At 35.7% G+C, this 19,674-nt stretch overlaps 1 protein-coding gene across 4 annotated transcripts in view; it reads right to left on the reverse strand.

Moving 5' to 3' along the window:
• Positions 1–19,674, reverse strand: part of LOC104587455 (Cation efflux family protein) — a 28,626-nt gene that overhangs the window by 2,064 nt on the left and 6,888 nt on the right. Inside the window, exons 1-6 of one of the 4 annotated variants that reach the window (XM_010245069.3) lie at positions 15,703–16,206; positions 13,789–13,961; positions 13,393–13,591; positions 8,932–9,110; positions 8,662–8,812; positions 6,737–6,870 (exon numbers count right to left, since the gene is read on the reverse strand). In XM_010245069.3, the coding sequence (XP_010243371.1) occupies positions 6,737–6,870; positions 8,662–8,812; positions 8,932–9,110; positions 13,393–13,591; positions 13,789–13,961; positions 15,703–15,919 (1,053 nt within the window). In that variant the 5' untranslated portion in view covers positions 15,920–16,206. Of the gene's footprint in view, positions 1–6,736; positions 6,871–8,661; positions 8,813–8,931; positions 9,111–10,380; positions 11,296–13,392; positions 13,592–13,788; positions 13,962–15,702; positions 16,207–19,674 lie in introns of those variants that run through there. The other 3 variants (XM_010245071.3, XM_010245070.3, XM_088898606.1) reach the window with 3 other exon arrangements.

Raw genomic sequence — 19,674 nt, forward strand, 5'->3', positions numbered from 1 at the left:
AGTTCTTGTTAATATTTAAAATTTTAATAATTGCATTTTTCATTTAATGCTGATTTATAGAAAATAATTATTGTTAATTTAATATCAACACATGTTTTTTAATAAAATTAATTTTATTAATCATTTGTAGTAATTTTAATAACTGTTATTATTTTTAAATGAAAATTTGATTGACTTTAAATAAATAAAAATAACTATAAAAGCAAACATTTTTATTAATCACTAATAATTAACAATTATATAGGATGGCAACGAGGCGGGTTCGGGGTATGACACCCCATCCCTATCCCCGCCCTGTCCCTAGTATCAGGTGGGTTTAGGGAAAGGCACCCACTCCCCGTTAGGGACAGGGAATCCTCGAATTTCCCCGCCTCGTCCTCAATGTCGGGCAAATTCAGGACAAGGCACCCACTCTTCATCAAGGATAGAGAATCCTCGAATTTTTGCCACCTTGTCCCCAATGTCAGGCGGGTTCAAGGCAATGCACCCTCCCCATCAACCCAATAATCAATTTGATGACAAAAATTATCAAAACGATATACTAAGTATTAGTCACATGGTAAATTTCTAAAAGTACACTAAATTCTCTTTAATTTTCAAAAATGTAATTTTAGGAAAATTTATTACATTAAAATTTGTTTTTAAATTTTTATTAAATAATTTCTTTTTAAATGGTTTAATTATAGAATTACACTAATTTATCTTATATTTTCTAATATAAACTAACCAATAATTTCCTTTTTCCAATTTTATAGTAACTTATGTTAATAATTTGTGCAATTATTGGTTCAAATTACAATTTCCCCTTTCCCATACTCATCTATCTAATAATAATTTTCAACAATTTACAATGAAAATTACATAATTTTTCAATGGTTTTCCAAAATCTATCAAATGTAATAAATTTTCCTAAAATTTCCAAAACATTCCAATAATTTTCAATAATTATTTAATACTTTAAATAAACTTCCAAAAATTTTATATCTTTTAATTTCCAAAATGTTATTTTAAGAAAATGTAATGTTATGAAAATTTTATTACATTTGTGTAATTATGGAGATTTATTAAAAATTATTTTAAATTGTTATTAAATATTTATTTTTATTAAGTAGTTTACTAACAAAATTATACAAATTTATCTTTTATTTTCCAATATAAATTAATTAGTACTTTCATTTTCGAACATTATAATATTTCATTCCCCCATCTGCATTGGTTATTAACTATAATACTAGCAATAACTAAAATTTTATACATTTTGATAATTGATAAATATAATTCTCAATTTTATAGAAATTAGTTAAAGAGTTTTCAATTTCTATAAAATGTTGTTAATTAACATGAATATAACAATATTTACCCAAAATACTTTAAAAAGTCATGATGAGTTAGTTAATAACAATATTTATTAATTTATTAACAGTACTAATAAGAACATTTAATTTTTGATAATTTACTTAACTTTTGGTAATAACACTATTTAATACTCATTGAATATGAGTTGGATTAAATATTAACCGTATTTAACTATTTATTGATTAAAACGAATATTTTAAATGAGAGAGAGAGTGGATATAGATTAGGGGGAGAGATTTTAGGAATTGATTGGGGAGTGGGGTAACATGATAAGTTCCTAATGGCTTAGAGGAGATACCTTAGGAGAGAGATCGTAGGAATATTTTTAGGTAGTTGGGTTGGGAATTGAAAACTCTTTAACTAACTTCTATAAAGTTGATAATTATATTTAACAATTATCAAAAAGTACAAAATTTTAGTTATTGCTATTATCTATACTATCTATTAAAGAGAGAATGCCCCTTCTTTCTGGAATTTTCATTGGACGTTTTCTATCCCCCTTGTCTAAGCATACAACATGCATAAAGAGTTCATATATGTCCTTTACTCTCACTTTAGAAACTACCCACTTATAGCCATTCAGAAAATGTTAATGAATTATAAATAGTTGTCTTAGAAATACTACCACGTGCAAATGCACGTACATGCTTACTAATTATAGTTAAAAACCGAATGCAGATAGGGGAATTAAATATTATAATGCTGGAAAATGAAATTATTAATTAATTTATATCGAAAAATAAGAGATAAATTAGTGTAAATTTGTTAATAAACTACCTAATAAAAATAATTATTTAATAACAATTTAAAATAATTTTCAATAAATCTCCATAATTACACAAATGTAATAAAGTTTTCATCACATTACATTTTCGTAAAATAACATTTTGGAAATTAAAAGATATAAAATTTTTGAAAGTTTACTGAAAATATATTAAATAACTATAAAAATTTATTGGAATATTTTAGAAATTTTAGGAAAAACTATTACATTTGATAGATTTTAGAAAACTATTGAAAAATTATGTAATTTTCATTGTAAATTATTGAAAATTATTAAAGATAAATGAGTATGGGAAAGGGAAAACTGTAATTTGAATCAATAATTACACAAATTATTAAGATAAATTAGTATAATATTGGAAAAAGGAAATTATTGATCAGTTTATATTAGAAATATAAGATAAATTAGTGTAATTCTATAATTAAACCATTTGAAAAGGAAATAAATTATTTACTAGCAATTTAAAAATAAATTTGAATGTAATAAAATTTCCAAAATTTTCATAAAATTACATTTTTGAAAATCAAAGACAATTTAGTGTACTTTTAGAAATCTATCATGTGGGCTGATACTCAATATATCATTTTGATAATATTTGTCATCAAATTGAATATTGGGTTGATGGGGAGTGGGTGCCTTGCCTTGAACCTGCCCAACATTGAGGATGGGGTGGGGAAAATTCGAGGACTCCCCATCTTTGATGAGGAGTGGGTGCCTTGCCCTGAATTTTCCCAACATTGAGGACAAGGCAAAGAAATTTAAGGATTCCTCGTCCCTAACAGGGAGTGGGTGCCTTGCCCTGAACCCACCTGACACTAGGGATAGGGTGAGGATGGGGTAGAGTGTCTTTACTACGAGGCGGGAACAGGGATGGGGTGCCCTGCCCCGAACCCGCCCCGTTGCCATTCCTATATAATTGTTAATTATTTTTATTTATTTAAAGTCAATCAAATTTTCATTTAAAAAATAATGAAAATAATAACAATTATTAAAATTACTACAAATGATTAATATAATTAAATTTGATGGTGTGCAATCTGGATTTTCCTAGCTGGAGGGCAACTTGGACGTTGGTTGCTTAGCTGGCTGGTCAAACTACAAGGAAACAAGGCTCAGAGGACCCGGTGTGGTCACTCCGATGCTTAAGTCAGTACTCTATGTGTGCGAGCTGAAGCTTGATAGCAAGCAGACTATTGAGAAATAAATCGCGCGTACCATCAATTGGCGCCACTTATGGGAACCGCAACAAAAAAGCCAAGTTCTCACCTTCTTTACTCTTACTAAACTCAATGGCTTCTTCCAAAAACAACAATTCCACTAACGTCAACAATAGCAACATGCAAGTCACTGGGGGGCAGGAGCAACCCATTGTTCGACCAGAACTACCCTCAATAACTATCGGGAATTTTACAGTACCATTGACCCTACTTGGTGTGTATGTGGTATTGAACCCAGCTTTCCCGTTGCATCAAGTGAACGCCCCCTTTCCTACGATTGAGCCGTCAGCGGTTCCCACGGGGATTGATGCACAACAGTTCTACAAGCTGGTGCAGTACGTCCGTGGCTTGAATCTCTAGATGCGTGCTTGGGAGGAGAAGTTCGACGCATTCATGCCACCACAGAACGACCAACAACATCGGAACAATCAGTAGCAGAACAACTTGAACAATCAGCAGACCGACGACATGTACCCTGAAGTGAGGCCACCCCCATAGGTCGAGCCCTTCGTGGTTCCCGTGGGAGTTGACGGCTAACAAACTGTAGAGACGCCCTGCCGATCACAACCCATTCTATATTCGCACTCAACGATAATAACCCCGAATGAGCCTCGTCAGCTCTTTTTCGCGAGGTCACCTCTACAGGTCAAGCCCTTCGTGGCTTTCGCGGGAGTCGGCGGCCAACGGATTGTGCGGTCGCCCTTGCGGGTTGAGCCTTTTAAGGCTCCCATGCAAGTTGGCGACCTACAGTTAGTAGAGCTGCCCCCACAGGTCGAGATCCCTGTAACTTATCATAGGAGTAGCGACTAGCGTCTCCGAGAACTAATGCGGTGCAGTCGTGGCACCGACCTACCGTCCAACACCGACAGCAACACACGTATTGACAAAGCTATCACAGGGGCAGAATCTAAACCACTAGCCAGGGCTAGCTTCAGCGATCTGGCCCAAATTGTCTCCCAGCCCAAATTGCGAAGCCTCACTACTAATCGAGCCGTTCATGGCTCCCGTGAGAGTTGGCAGCTAACTGAACGAGGAACGGCTTCACAGGTCGAACCTTTTATGGTTCTCGTGAGAGTAGGTAACCCGTAAACAGCAGAGCCACCCCCTCAAGGTGAGCCCCCCATGGCTCCAATAGAAGTGGGCGGCCAACAGTTCCAGGAGTAGGTGCGGTACATGTATGGCATTGACTCGCAAGCGTAGAACTAGGAGAGTGAATCCCACGTGATAGCATAGATGTAGCCACATTTAGAGCTACTACAGAACGACCATCTAAGGAAAAGCCATACTGCTTTTTAGCTAAGGCCCCCTCAAGCCAACCACGAAACACGGCGGCAACGGGTAGACCGATATAAGCAGGTCGGCTCCCCATCTATCTAGCTCAGCAGCACTGCCACCACTATGCTTAAATCGACCTCAAAGGACGTCAACATCTCACCGTCGACCTGAAAAAAAAAAAAAAAAGAGAAAAAAGATAAAAGAAGAGAAATGGAAGAAAGGAAGACTAGTTCGCTTTCAGCATTGCATTAGACATGCAAACTTGGCCAATTTCTTCACAGTCATCCTCCACCTCGGTTTTAGGCTCCGCATCGACCTTGTCGGCTACTCCTTCGAGGACCGACATGAAGGACATTGTGTTGTAGTCTACGTAAGTGGAGTGACCTGATGAGGCAGTCATGCAGTTGGAAGCCCCTCGAGGACGACATGACAAACTTTGCTCTTGAGGTATTTGGCCAAATTGTAGAACTCCTTGACGGTTGCATCCCTAATAAGGTAGATGTCCTCGGGGTGCCTGCTCCGCCTCTCCTCGAGGAGATGAGTTCGCTCCTGTGCCTCGATAATCAAGACGGTGAAATCCTGCATAAGGCTACATTTAAGCCTTAAGACTTCCGACTTGGGGAGCGAACTGGACCAATGCCTACGAGCTCATCGAACTAGTCATTCCGGACCAAAGAACATGCAACAAGCTACTCCCTTCGCCGAGCTGACCTCATCTCGGGAGTGGGGGCAATTGATGAGGGCAGATTTGGCCCTCCACTGGCATCGTGACATGTGGCATTTCAGAGCAGTTGGACGACACCGCAACACCATGTAGGCGATGATTTGCCTTAGCTGAAATCCAACCTGGCAACCTACCTCCGCCGACTAACTGGAGTCCTAGCTGGCAACCTCATTTACAACTTGGGAACCTTGGTAAGGTGGCTAGGAACACCTTGTCCAGGGCCGACCTGTGGTACCTCGTTGTTACTGGTCCAAGTGACCTCGATGCGAGGAGCGACCTCCCTTGAGGACTTGTCGACTCGACTGAGGTCCATGTGGCGACCTGTGAGATGTGCTTGCCAACCTCCTCTGTGTGTGAATCCCGTCACTCCTGGGTCTTCCGGAAGTCAGCTCCTGCACCGAATGTTTCGGAGGCACAAAGCCTGGTCTACATTAGCCACTAACTCCAAAGACTTCGGCCTGGCCAGCCATGACCTCCCAGAGATCTCGAACGTCGTGCGTGAAGCCCATGCCAAACAACACCTATATATAGGCCTCACCTCCAATCTCACAAGGTACATGTGCAATTTAGTTCTCGTAGCTCTCTAGCTCTCTTACTTTTAGCTTTCTCAAAAATCTCCAATTCATTGATTTAAGCATTGGAGTGCCCACCCCGGGTAAAGAAACCCGGGCACTCTAATTTTGTTTCACTGTAGGTCTCCTAGAAAATTACACAGCTCTCCATTATATAGTTTGACATCCGAGCTATCTTCTAATTCGGCCTTACTCAACTCGGCATCTGAGTCACCTTCCAGTAAGGAATTCTCTAGCTCAGCTTCTGAGTCATCAACCAGCCGGGAGCCGCTAGATCGCACATCATCAAAATTTATTAAAAATATTTGTTCATATTAAATTAACAATAACTATTTTCTATAAATCAACATTAAATGAAAAATACAATTATTAAAATTTTAAATATTAACAATAACTTTGGATGCTTATAGTTAATTAACAATAAATTTTGATTATTAATTTATCAATTAATTAATAGTAAATAAAATTATTCAATCTTTCAGATTTTCTCGTGCATCGCACGAGAGAGAGAGAGAGAGAGAGAGAGAGAGAGAGAACCCATCCATGACATCATAAAAGTGGTAATGAGGTGGGTTTTCATCAAAATTCATGGGGTTTTGATTGGTCAAAGTGTTTCCGGCATCATAAATTTGTATATACACATTAGAATGCTCTACAGATATGAGATAAAATGTGTCTGGATCTGATTGGGGACACCAGCCCAGTCCACAGAATGGTGTAACACAGCAGACCCAGACTCTTTATAAGTCTTGAAATTAACCAAACAAGTAAATAAATTACACGACTAGAAGTCTTTCACTCAACTGACCTCTACAAAGTAAAGAACACCAAAGGTGTAGGCCCTGACCGTGTCAACACGCTTGATTTGAGGATGGTGCCTTAAGACCAAGTATGTCAATTTCTGCAATACTTCAGGAGGGGCTGATTGTCCCACCAGAGAAACTGCATCGAAAAGTACCATAGAAAAATAATAAGAGAAATGGATTAGGGAGACAGCTCAAGAGTGTTGTGTACCAAAAAGCAATTAGTCAAAATAGTAAATTTGTAATAGCTTTCATTTTCTGAAAATCAATCTCCAAACCATGCTGATTTCATTCTAATCACTGAGGTTTTCAACTCTAAATAAAAAATCATCACATTAATTAGTCAATTAATATCAATCACATATTTTCTCACATTAAAACTCACTGATCATAGTAAATAAACAATTTGATTAGATACATAAGAAATCATTCTTGAAAGTTTTTGAATAAGAAAAGTTGAAAATTGCTATTTCCTAACTTCAAAATGAAAAATCTATTGGAAGCTCTTTGAGAAAGATTCATTCTTGCAGAAAAGTTGAATAAGAAAAAAACGACAGTTGTTTTGTCATTTATTTTGAGTTGAAGGAAAATTACTTTTATTTCTACTTCGAAGATCAGTCTAATAAGAATTTGGGCAAATTTTCAGAACTTCTAGTCCTGTCAATGTTGTTGTGTAAACTTTTCCACAGTATATCTGTTTTTCAGTCATTGCAGGCCCTTTAAAGAATCAAAGTAATATAGGATGGTAAGGAGAAAAGTCCTAGGATTACATGGTGGGAAGCAAAGGGAAATCAGATCAAAAACAGAGAAGTACAATGACTTTAGATGTAGAATTTAGAATAGAAAGAGGACAAAAAAAAAGAGGTTACAGCTTTGTGGAAGAGAGAGAGAAAGAAAAGAGAACAAATCGATTCAAATTGTTATTCCATAATCAAATTCAGAACCAGCTAATTTACAGAAAATATATTTATTGACTCTAGGAAGAGGAATTAGTTATCCCCCTTACGCATTTCTTAGACTCCCAAAATAACTCTAAATACTCACTACTCATTCTACTATAACTATATGAATAAAAACAGTTTCATGATAGACCAAGAAAATAGAAAGACTCAAGTACCATAACAAAGTGACACCTTATCAGTAAAATATCCATAGCTCTATCAAATTACATTAAATTTACAAGATCTTGGTCTAATTGGATAGATAACTCGTATCTAATGACACCAAGATTATTTAAAACAGAGAAGTTTTGGCCCATGAAGAAATAGGCTAAAGACATGGTTGCATTATCAAAATTCTAAAACATTCTTATACGACTCTTTAAATTACTATGACCATTTAGGGCAAACGACTCTAATACTAAGACACCAACAACAAATTGGAAACTGAACTAAAAAAACTCAAAAAATACCAAAATCCAAATTATCCAGAAATTATACAACTGTCACCGATTCAAGAACATGAAGAAACTTTTTTTCTTCTTCCACAGTTTATTTCCATGATTCCACACCAATGTCACAAAGTTCTTACAGCAAGAAGGAAAATAGATAACTAAAAGCTTCGGTTGGCTGGTTTCTTGAACTTTAGAAAGGAGAAGAGAATCTAAAAGGGAAATTAAATAAACTACTGTGAAATTATTAAGAATCTCGTAGGAGGATTTAATTTTGGAGAAACATTGTATGTCTTTGTGTTTTCCCCTTAACTCCTTACACACAATAAACAAACATACACACACAGAGGAGAAGACAATCTAAAACGGAAATTAAATAAGCTACTGTGGAGTTATTAAGAATCTTGCAGTAGGATTTAATTTTGGAGAAAAATTATATCTCTGTGTTTGTATTAACTCCTCGCACACAATAAACAAACACAGAAACACATGCACAGAGAGAGAGAGTTCCAGAACAGTTCCAGAGAGAGAGAGAGAGACCTGCATTTTCCAGAACAGTTCCAGACCAATTTGTGATTGTATAAATTGCAAGAATAATAGCTCCAGCAGGATCGATCCACCAGTAGAACTTGTCACCAAGAACAGCAGCAACTAAGCCTACTACATTAGTTACCACATCGAAAAAGTGATCCTGGGGGCATAATTAGTTAACAAAAAATAAATTTTTGGTCAAGAAGTTATAAAATTTGGTGTATTTGAAAGCAGAATGAAAATAAGTAGAACCCTCAAATTGACATTTAAAGGGGAAACCTTTGCATAGGCACGAACAATCTGGTTTCCTGAGCTTCTGCAATAAATCCAAAGGGCAAGTTTTATCACTGTAGCAGACAACATGATTCCATATAACCATGCCAGTTTCTCTGAGCTCATCTTTTCAGAAGGTTCATCTTTAATCAGTTGTTCTACAGCCTGGATGAGAACCTGAAAGCCTGCAAATAATATGTATGGGGACCTCAGCATTGCTTTAAGGAGTTCTTGCCTTAAACTCAGAGTAGTGATATATGTCTATCAAGAAAAAGCCATTCATGACATGTTCAATACCACAGGAAAAAGAGCCTAAGTAAAGAAAACAAGTACTTACAATCTTAGAAATGATAAAAGCAATATAATGCTACTAGCCTACTAGTACTAGTAGAAATAACAATAACAATAACTTCAACAACAATAATAAGCATCACCAACAACAAGAACAAGATACACATTATTTGCCAAGTTTAATGAAATTCATGAGCATTTAGTTCTGTGGGAAATGAGCAGCTCTAGAATTGAAGTGTGTTTGAACAGATATTATAGTTCTCTTTGTGACTTTTTAATAAAATCTGATGAAAATAGAAGCATGATGTTGTCTCCTCATGCTTATTGCCCGCTCTTCATGATGAGTAAGTGAACCACCTTTTCATTCAATGCATCTTTACGTTTCAAACCACTTCTCTCCTTTTGGTATCAAAACCTCTGCTCCTCAGAATCTAGAAAACTTTCAGCAGAAGTCATAAGTAAGTCTCTTAGTCCTCAATTCTAGGAATAAGAGAATACAGATATAATTATTGCATACTCTATAGTAGGGCAAAATCAGTGCAATTCAGTTAATCAATATCAGAGTAATAAACCACATGCCTTGGAAAGTTTTCAGAGAGTTGGAGCAAATCTGATCATTAGAGAATGGATTACTTTGACCAAATCCTCATCTCACAGAGAAGATAGAGTCCTAATGTTTTCACTCTCTAGATAGAATTCTATTAAACTAAACTTTGATGAATGATTTCTAGGAAATCTAGACCATCTAGGGTTGGACAATTAAGAACGTAGAATTTATGGTTGTAAGATCTTGGGCTGACAAGTGTGAGAATGCAGGTTTAAGTCTGAGAGTAGCCACCTTGTGCCAAAAAAAAAAGAGTAAAATGTTAGGTCTTTATCCAGTTTACCCCTCCCAAGACCCCAAGGCCAAATAGCTAGGACCATTTTTAGGTAATTGCCAGCATCTGTTAGACTAATAGGCATAGGTGATTCTGTAAGAGTTGAGCTATTATTTGTTATTGAAGGTTTAGATTTTAGTTTCTATGGGCTATTAGGAGATCCTTATTTGGGGGAGACTTAAAATGTGATAGGTTTGATGTGGGACAGATCTGGGGATCTTGGATATCAGCTATCAAATTAGATAGAGTACCTTTGATAACAATAGTAAACCCCTTATTCTATTCATTTTTTTTTATACAATTATGAATTTTATTAATCACCAAAGGTAATAGAGTACAAGCTTCCCAAGGAGAGGCATGAAATGCAACCTCTCCATACTAGTTAAATACAGCTTTCCAATTCACTAGAACAAGTTACAAGATAGCACAAAAAAGACCTTCCTTCGAAACCCCATGTTTGGCCAAAGAATCAGCCATAGTATTTTCCAACCTGCTTACCCATTTAACATCATCAACTCTCAAATTACTAGTTAGCTACTTCACTTTTTTGAGGTCTCTATAGCCCCAAATGACAGCATCCGGGTTTAAAAGCCACCCTATTAGGCTATTACCACCTGAGAATCCCCTTCAATTAGAAGATGTTCCACCCAAAGCTGATTGGCAATCTGGATCCCTTGTATAGCAGCTAGTATTTCTGCCCTTGTAGAGTCTCCCACTCCCACCGGTCCTGAGAATAAGGAAATAATGTTGCTGTCCTAATTCCTTAGCACATCCCCTACACCCAAAGGCCCAGGGTTGCCTTGGCTGCTCCCATCAAAGTTTAATTTAATGACACCTTTTGGAGGAGGTTTCCATTCTATCACACTTCTGTTCTTCTTAGTGGAGGTATTAGCCACTGCTGACCAATTCCTCCAAAGGTCATCAAATGAGAAATCGGAAAACATAACCAAAGTCTTCAGCCAATGGATTGCTCTTGTTAAAATACAGTCCTTAACTTCAGCCAAGCTTCTTTCCTTCTCTAGGAATATTCTAGCATTCCTTTCCTCCCAAATAATCCATAAGATAGTTGCCCTGATATATCTCCACATGATTTTACCTCTTCTCATATGCCACGCGATAGTGGATGGATTAAACAGCAAACTTACATCAGATAGCGGAATCCACCTACTATCAAATAAACTAAAGCTCCAACTCCATAAAGCTGCAGCAAGGGAGCAAGATATTAGTAAATGGAAACAGTCCTCATTCTATTCATTTCTAGATTGTTCAAATTGAATATTGACAGTCAAGCAAGGGAGGAAGTAGCAAGCAGTGAGCTGTACTAGGGTATAACTCTGCCTAGCTAGGAGCTATTTTTTGTCTTTCTTGTGCAATATTTACCTGTGGCCTTGGGTAGCCTTGTATTCAATTTTTTTTTTTTTTTGCATCAAGCCTTCCAGCTTTTTACTTACACTCTATTCATACTTTATGATATTAAATTAACAACTTGCAGTGTAGGCATTCCATTCCATTTTATACTGGCTCAGTTGCTTAGAGCACAGGTATGAGAACAGCTCTGGTGTAGACCATCTGGGAAGAAAGAAATGGGTGGAATTTCATGGAGAGGTACAGGCGTACAGCTAAAGAGAATACATAATAAATAATATAAAGGTGAAGGTGGCACATAGGGTGAGAACAAGCGAAGTTTTCAAAACTTTCTTGGTGGATGACATCTTTGGATCATGGGAAGCAGTGAAAAAATCCACAATTGTGAAGGACATAGTTGTGCTAGAGTGGAAACCCCCTTCACATAACAATGTGAAACTGAACTTTGATGAAAGCTCTTTAGGTAACCCTGGACCTTTAGTAATTGGGAGAGTCTTTAGAAATGAAGAAGTTGTGGTGGTAGCAATGTACTCAGGACCGATTGGACATGGGGACTCACTAAAATCTAAGGTTCTGTCTCTCTTACAACCCCCAAAAATTCAGATCAGGTTGGGTTAAGGTGTATTTGTTGTGCCATAAGCATTTGAAGTGTATCATATAGGCATTAACCGTTTTTAATGATGATATCAGGTGTTATATCTTTTGTTCTACATCATTTTTAATTTATTATATTTCTACTAGCATTTTTGTTTTTTCTTTCTCCACTTCATGCCCTGACCTTCTCTATTTACGGGGAAAGATGGTTGATGGTTAAGTTGGGTAGGATTTAGGTTAAAGCCCAACCTGTACTAAACCAGCTCCATTGTCATCCCTAATAAGGTGATTTATGGTGAAATAAAAAATGTTTAATATATTCTACCACCATAATCTTCCCTGTATCTCTCTCTTCTCCTGTTCTGTTCTCCTTTCCTCTATTCTTTTCTTTTTGCTACAACTATTCTCTGCTGTAATCTCAATTCTTATTTAACTCCTCTTTCCCACTATTATATATTAAATCTATTTATTTTCTCATTCTCTTAAGCTTTCTTCTCCTATTAAGCACTACAAATCTGAGTTTCATACATGTACTCGATACTTTCCCCTATTTAATATCTGAAACCACTTCTTACCCACCATGTGAGATCTGTAAGACTTTTCCACTAGTCAACCAGATATATTTGGTTGCTTTTATAGATAAGCAAAAAACAAAGAACCAAGAAAACAAGGGAAGATTCATGAATATTCTTGGATGTACTAGGCAAGAAAGGTTCAAAAGAAGAGAAGTCTAACAATAAAGAATGGTTATTGGAGAAGGAAAATGAGGGGTATTTTTGACAAACAGTACCGTGGCTCTTGAACCAGAGAAAGGTCTCATCAATCTTGAGCAGGATCCAATGGGGGTATCAGGTATGGCACTAGATATTGCAATGCAGAAAGATCTTTTGGCAATTCTAGGGTTAATTTTGTCCTTTTACTAAAATAGAAGTTGTGGATTTAATGGTAGAATCCAATAGCTGGGGTCTTTTAAGAAATTAAGGGAGTTATGTTATTTTCATGATACAGCAGGGAATCATTCTAAGTAGCAGCTTATGGGCATTGGTTCTCATAAGCATCTATCATACAAGACATTGTTCAATATTATTAGGCAGAAAAATAAGTCAGAAGATTAAATAAACAATTGGAATAATTGGATTTCATTGATATTTTTACAGATAAAGGAAATTGATAATCACCAACTTATTCTATTAATAAAAAATCCATATATAAAAGAACTGCTGGTATAATTCCATACTTACATGAATTTAAAAATTGGTGCATTATTAGAAAATAATTGTTCAATATTTGCCTCTCAATTCACTACAAACCCATAACCATCTAATGTAGATAACCATACCAAGAGTAGCCATGATAGCTGCAAAAATGATAATCCCTACAGGTTGCACCCTCAACTTTCCAATAGGGTATTTGTATATATTGATATTTTTCATTGATAAGTGTGTAAACCACAGAATGCCACCAGCCATGAGATCCAGTAAAGAGTCTAATGTTGATGCAGCAATAGCTAATGATCCACTTTTTATTGTGGCATAGAGCTGCACATTGTAATAGAGAAATAATCAGTTCAAAGAGCCAAAGCTTGCAAACTGCACAATCAGTTAACTGCATCAACATATCATACAAGTTGGTGGCGAGGGGTGTTAGAAAATCTAGAAAGGTTGTATGCTAGGAATTCTAGGGAAAAACTTTCAGGGTTATAACATGGAGTTAACAAAGGAAAATATATAAATACTTTAAATGCCAGCAAAAAGATGTTAGCATAATTAGAGATCTTCATTGCTCTTTCTTGTTGGGCTTGTTCCTCACGAAGTTGATCTTCATCAATGCCATTGGTCATCCCTAAGGAATCAACTTCTTCAAATGATCGCAATGTAGAGAATTGTTTTTCATAATATTCCTTTTCTCCTAAAATGACCAGGAAGGGTTTAAATTAGGTACAAGACAAGAACAATAGAAAGATATGAAGTAGAAATTTCTTTGAATACAATCAACATCTCAGTTCATTTCTGATATTTAATTACATAGAAATTTTAACATACTCAGAAAAAGCACCATAATCTATATTTATTGGTAAATTACAGGGGTCCAATAATTATCAACATAATTGCATCCACATCAGGAAGAAAAGACAATCAGAAAGAATGAACAAATTAAATTTGAGCAAAACTACAAGCACCCAATGAACTCATGATAAGTAGGATTTACAAGCAAAAGAGTATCACTAATATGACAAGACACATCTTTAAATACAGCCTATGTGAAGCTCCTTCAACGACAGAAAGCCAACGATTTGTTAGCTGCAAGAAATTCTACAACCAAGAGTAACCTTGCTTTCTAGAAAGGTTGGTTCTGGTGGTGACTGCAAAGCTACCAGTGATGCATATAATCTAAGAGAAGAGCCAAGAAGTATTGGCAATACAGTTGTCACATGTGTCCAATTTAACCAATGTAGGATGTGTACGTGATCTCTACCATAAAAATTCATGAAATTCCACTATTCCACATAAAAAGTGCAGGAAAGTGACAACAGTAGCTCAAATTCATTAAATTTGAACTTTTTTATCGGGAGTGAAAAGATGAACTGAACAAAGGTTTTTCAGTCTGAAAAATGCATACTCAAATAATGACAACTACAAAATGTTAAAAAAAAATTGTTTAATAACAATACACATGCTATGTTTCTCTGTATAATGGATGGAAATTTCTCCAGGTTAAAATATTTTAGTTATTATTTCCTCTTTTGCAGCAAAAACATAGCTCAAATGTTTCAGCATTAATTTTTTTGTCCATTTTAAACTAAAATAAGTGGAGCTTAAAGAGTGGATCTATTAGATACAAGAGAGAATATAACCTCCTAATCCTGAACACTGCAACTTCTCAATATTTTGCTTCACAGTTCTTCCTCATTGTATATTTGACAGAATCTACAAAATGGATAAATAAATACATTGAATCCCTTGGTCCTGAATGTCATACCCAACTAAGTACCAGAGGGTTTCAATAAACAGAGACAAGCATGAGATAGAATGCCTCTCCAAAACAACTCCAGGCCTGCTGAGGTTCAATAAACACTTTGAAACACCCATGACAGATAGAATATCAGCAGAACGACTTTTTCCAAAATTCCGTGAATCCAACTGTGTTGGTGATAGACCTACCAACCATAGTCACTTGGGAACTGAAACTCCATTAAGGAATTCCTGATGACTAACCTTGGGCGTTTTCTTGCACAAAGTGGCCTCTCTCAGACTCAAACCCGCGTCCTCACACTTCTCGGCTCGAGATTTCACCATAGAACCAAACACTGAAGCCTTTTGAGAATCTATAACCTTTTGAAATAAATTATCCATTGGGGGTTAACAGAGAGAAGAAGTTCAACCAGAGCAGCAGTCACTAAAAAACTTGAACTACAGTACTGCTCAATATAAAACCAATTACCCAATAGCCAATTTTTTAATTGTAAGCAGTTAGAATAGCCTCAACTTGAGAAAGAAACATCGAATTATAAGTGCAGATATAGAACAAGTGAGACAAAGGAGCAACCTCTTGGAAGCCATGTGAATACGAAACGATTTAAGAAACAAAGCCATGTACCATTACAAAGGACCAAAGAACAGAGTAGAACAAAAGGCACGAAAGACCTCACCTTCCAACAAGGAAGTTGTTCTGGAAAAATCAGCGCGATAAGGGTTCTCGGGATCAATTGCCGACTTCACCTTATTCGGCAACCTGCACAGGAAATCGGCCCTGAGTGAATTCACCGATAACCGTCTCGATTTTCGTCGGTTAACGTTGGCGGGCTTTTGCCCCTCCCCCTCCATGGTCGATAGCAATGGTTTTTTCACCTCCCTACTCCCCTCCATTCTTCCTCTAACGATCTCCCCCACAAAACCAACAAATCTATCCAAACCAGATAGTACCGAAGTTAAGCTTAGCTTCTCATATTGGGTATTGGGCTTATGTACGAGGAGAAGTCGAACAAAAAGAAGAAGAAACTATGTCCATGGTGGAATGGAGATGCAGACATCTGTGCTCTATCGTCTATTCTAGACCTTTCATCCTCTGAGTTGAAAGATTTGAACTGAATTATTAGTTTGAATTGGTTTATTATTGATTGATTTTACTCTCTTTTCTTATTCGGGCAATCAATGACGAAGAATTAGTGGTCTTCGGTCATTGTAGGCAGATTTGTGGGTGCATAGTAAATGCTTACCGCCTTTCGCGCGCCAAATTATCTGACCGCTCTGGCGCTCTGTTCCATGTTAGAAGTTAGAACTCAGAACTCAGAACTCAGTAACTCCAAGAATGCCTTCTACGTCTCTGGATCATCTGCAAACAACACGTGTAAAACGGGCTGACGTGTGTTATTCTGATTGGCTCATGTAAGCCTGTTTTACACGTACTATTTGTAGCATATCCGGTGGCGTTTACGGAATTCTTATTTTGCGTCTTTGCTGGATTCTTGTTCCAGAAAAGACAAAAAGGAGTCGCTAGTCGGTCCCGAAGATAGCTTTCGCTGTTTTTAAATTGTACAGGTTGGAGTGTCAACAGCCAACGGGCCCTCGAGAAGTTGTAATTCATATTTTACTGTGATATGATTTTAGATGAAAAAATTTTAGAAGTTTACTTTTTAAAATAAAATTAATATATAGATTAAAAAAATATTGTAGATTTAGAATGCCACGTCACATTTATATATATTGTTATGTGATATACACATGTCATTCAATATATTCAAATATTACATAACATCTATATTAATTGTCATGTGGAATATACATGTCATTGAATATATTTTTAATGCTATTAAATACATTATATTGTTATGTAATGGATTGGCACATGTATTATCAAATACATATGACAATTCATATATTTAATCGCGTCGTGGGGGTTTAAATATCACATTGTCCTTGATACATTTAAAAAATTATAAATAATTTTAAACCCAAAAATAAGAAGTATCAAAAGCTGACTATAGTTTGGATGTTTTTAGTGCTTTTTTCAAAATACAAAAGTCACAAACTCACAATATAAAGCATACACAACAAAAGCAAAATCATGTTTTTTCTTGAAAGTTTAAAGTATTGATACACTAATAGGACATAATAAGAAAGACTGGGCTTTAAAATAATGTGCTTTTATTTTTTTAGTTTTATTTTAAACATGTTCAGGGGTAGATATAAGGCCTGACTACCTCTTGAAACAAGTCTCACCCCAAAACTTCCTGTATTTCATATCAATGGGAAACTGATACAAATTAGTTAATACGGGCTGATACACTACATAAATTCGACCATTATTTTTTCTTACTTTTTAAAAATCTATCCAAACAACACCTTACTTCATTGATACTATTACTAACGGTCAAAATTGATAGTCTGAACCGTCAAACAAATTTTCCCATAGCCTTAGGGATTAGTTAGCACTACTGTTTTCAAAATCGGACTGGACTGGAAAAGCTGGAAATCGGTCATCTGATAGATTCCATTTTCCTTCAAAACCGCTTTTTCTCTAAAAAATGTTGATTTTGATTAGCAAACCACTGAATCGGTTGGTTAACCGTTTGAATGGTTTAAACCGTTTTTCATTTTTTTGTCAGAACCAATCGGCTATTCAAAACGAATAATCAGACTGTTCGAACCGATAAATGGACCCTTGACCAATTTGGTCACCGATTCGTTTTTAAAAATCATGATTAACACCTCACATTTTCTACAATAATATCGTAACCCTACACCGAATCAATTTGATTTGTTGCCATGACTCGAATCGGATGAAATGACTTTTTGGTGGGGCCATTACAGTAAATTTGATACCATGATTTTCTGATTTAGTCGTGCGCTACAGCAAAAGTTAGAGTTGGATTCATCGTGGGTTTAGCGCGGCTGGAGAGAGCCTTATTGACAGCGTAAACTGTCGAACGAAAACAGCCAACGACAATATGTATCAGATCAGGACAGGCACTGCATGCCGTACAGTACGAATTGACCCAGCGTAAAAAATTTGACAATGGATGCTTCTAGGAGTCCGAATCTCCTGCCCACACAAGTTTTGCCCATATCTATCCACGTAACATAGCAGCCACATATGAAAAAAATCTCATCTTCTTTTCCAATTCAGGGGTAGTGTATTGTGGATAAACGAATTTTCAAGTTATAAGGATTTGTAGAACTAAAAAAATAAAATAAAATAAAATAATTTTTTTGATAAAAATATAAAATAATAGATACAATAGTTGGATTTAAGATAGTGGCAATTTTTTTTTTTTAAATTGAGACAGCCAAATACCCACCCCAAGAATCAACTTCGTCAATTCAGGACTCGAGTAATATATCATCTAACCACGTTCCATGTGATTATCATATGATTTGACAAGCGTAAAATAATTTAGAATTTTAGGGTAGGTGTTTGTTATTGATTGATTATTTAGGGTAGATAAAAAATGGATATGTGTATAAGTAATAAGAACTGATTAAACACCAATAATTTGATAGTATACAATCTTAAATAGAACGGATTGATAAAAATAGGATTTATGTAATCAATTCATATAATTGGGATTATGGCTTAAAAGTATCGATAATTTAAATTATGCATGTTTTTATGAAAACACTTTTAAATAGGTGTATCATAAATCTTGCCATACGGTATGATACATTCGATATGAGGTGTATTATATTGATACTTTAAATTTTGGTTGAAACAAGGCATGGATGATGATCTATAAATTATTTTTAAAATTTAGTATAATTGTAGAGACATCCCATGAAAAAAATAGTAATACCCCTTGAGCATAAGTTCATATCATTTACCAGTTAGCATTCCTTTATAGTCTGCAATAATTTAGGCTTTGTTTGTTTCTGTGTAAAATGAAAGTAAAATTTTTCATATTGACATATTTCAGCTATTATTTCCAATGCAATTTATGTTTTCCAGACCTTTTAAGTTGTTTTTTATGTAAAAGGCCTGGAAATAATCTTTTCATGATTAAAAAAATTGTAAATGATTCAAATATTTCGGCCTGAATAAAAAAAAATCCATCCATTTATTTTGGAGAAGAATCCCATCATTTTACATATGTGATTCTCTCTTTATTTCTTTCAAAGCAGAAAGCATCTACCAAAGAATTGTTTATGTATCCCTTTGTATTCCTCTATGACCCATGAAAAGACATATCCTAATTCCTACCTTGTCTAGTTATTTTCTTGCATCCCAGTCTCTCACCATTTTCGTCCACAAATATGCTCCCAATCAGCATTCCACAAAGAAAGAAGGTTTTTCTATTTTTTTTCTTCTATTTTCCTTTTTCTAATAGACTTTTGTGGCTACCAGTCCTTTTACAAAAATGCATCATGGGTGAAGAAAGACTTCATGGAAATAACAATTAAGTATGATTGCATACAAAGTGGACCATGTGATGTGACTGTAATTTACTAGAATAAGAATCGTATTTCAACAATCTAATAAAACCCAAACCCTTCCTATGTATTAAATTAATACCAAGCTCTAGTCTCAAGTTTTTCTAAGGGTTGAGAGTTCTTGTGCAAATGGAATGGTTGCATGGGTAACCATAGGAGTGGCTATGAGTCGAGCTATTTATGAGCTGTTTGAGCTT

The sequence above is a fragment of the Nelumbo nucifera genome, chromosome 2 (assembly GCF_055504915.1).
Source record: "Nelumbo nucifera cultivar China Antique chromosome 2, China Antique-T2T, whole genome shotgun sequence".
In the NCBI taxonomy this organism is placed as follows: Eukaryota; Viridiplantae; Streptophyta; class Magnoliopsida; order Proteales; family Nelumbonaceae; genus Nelumbo; species Nelumbo nucifera.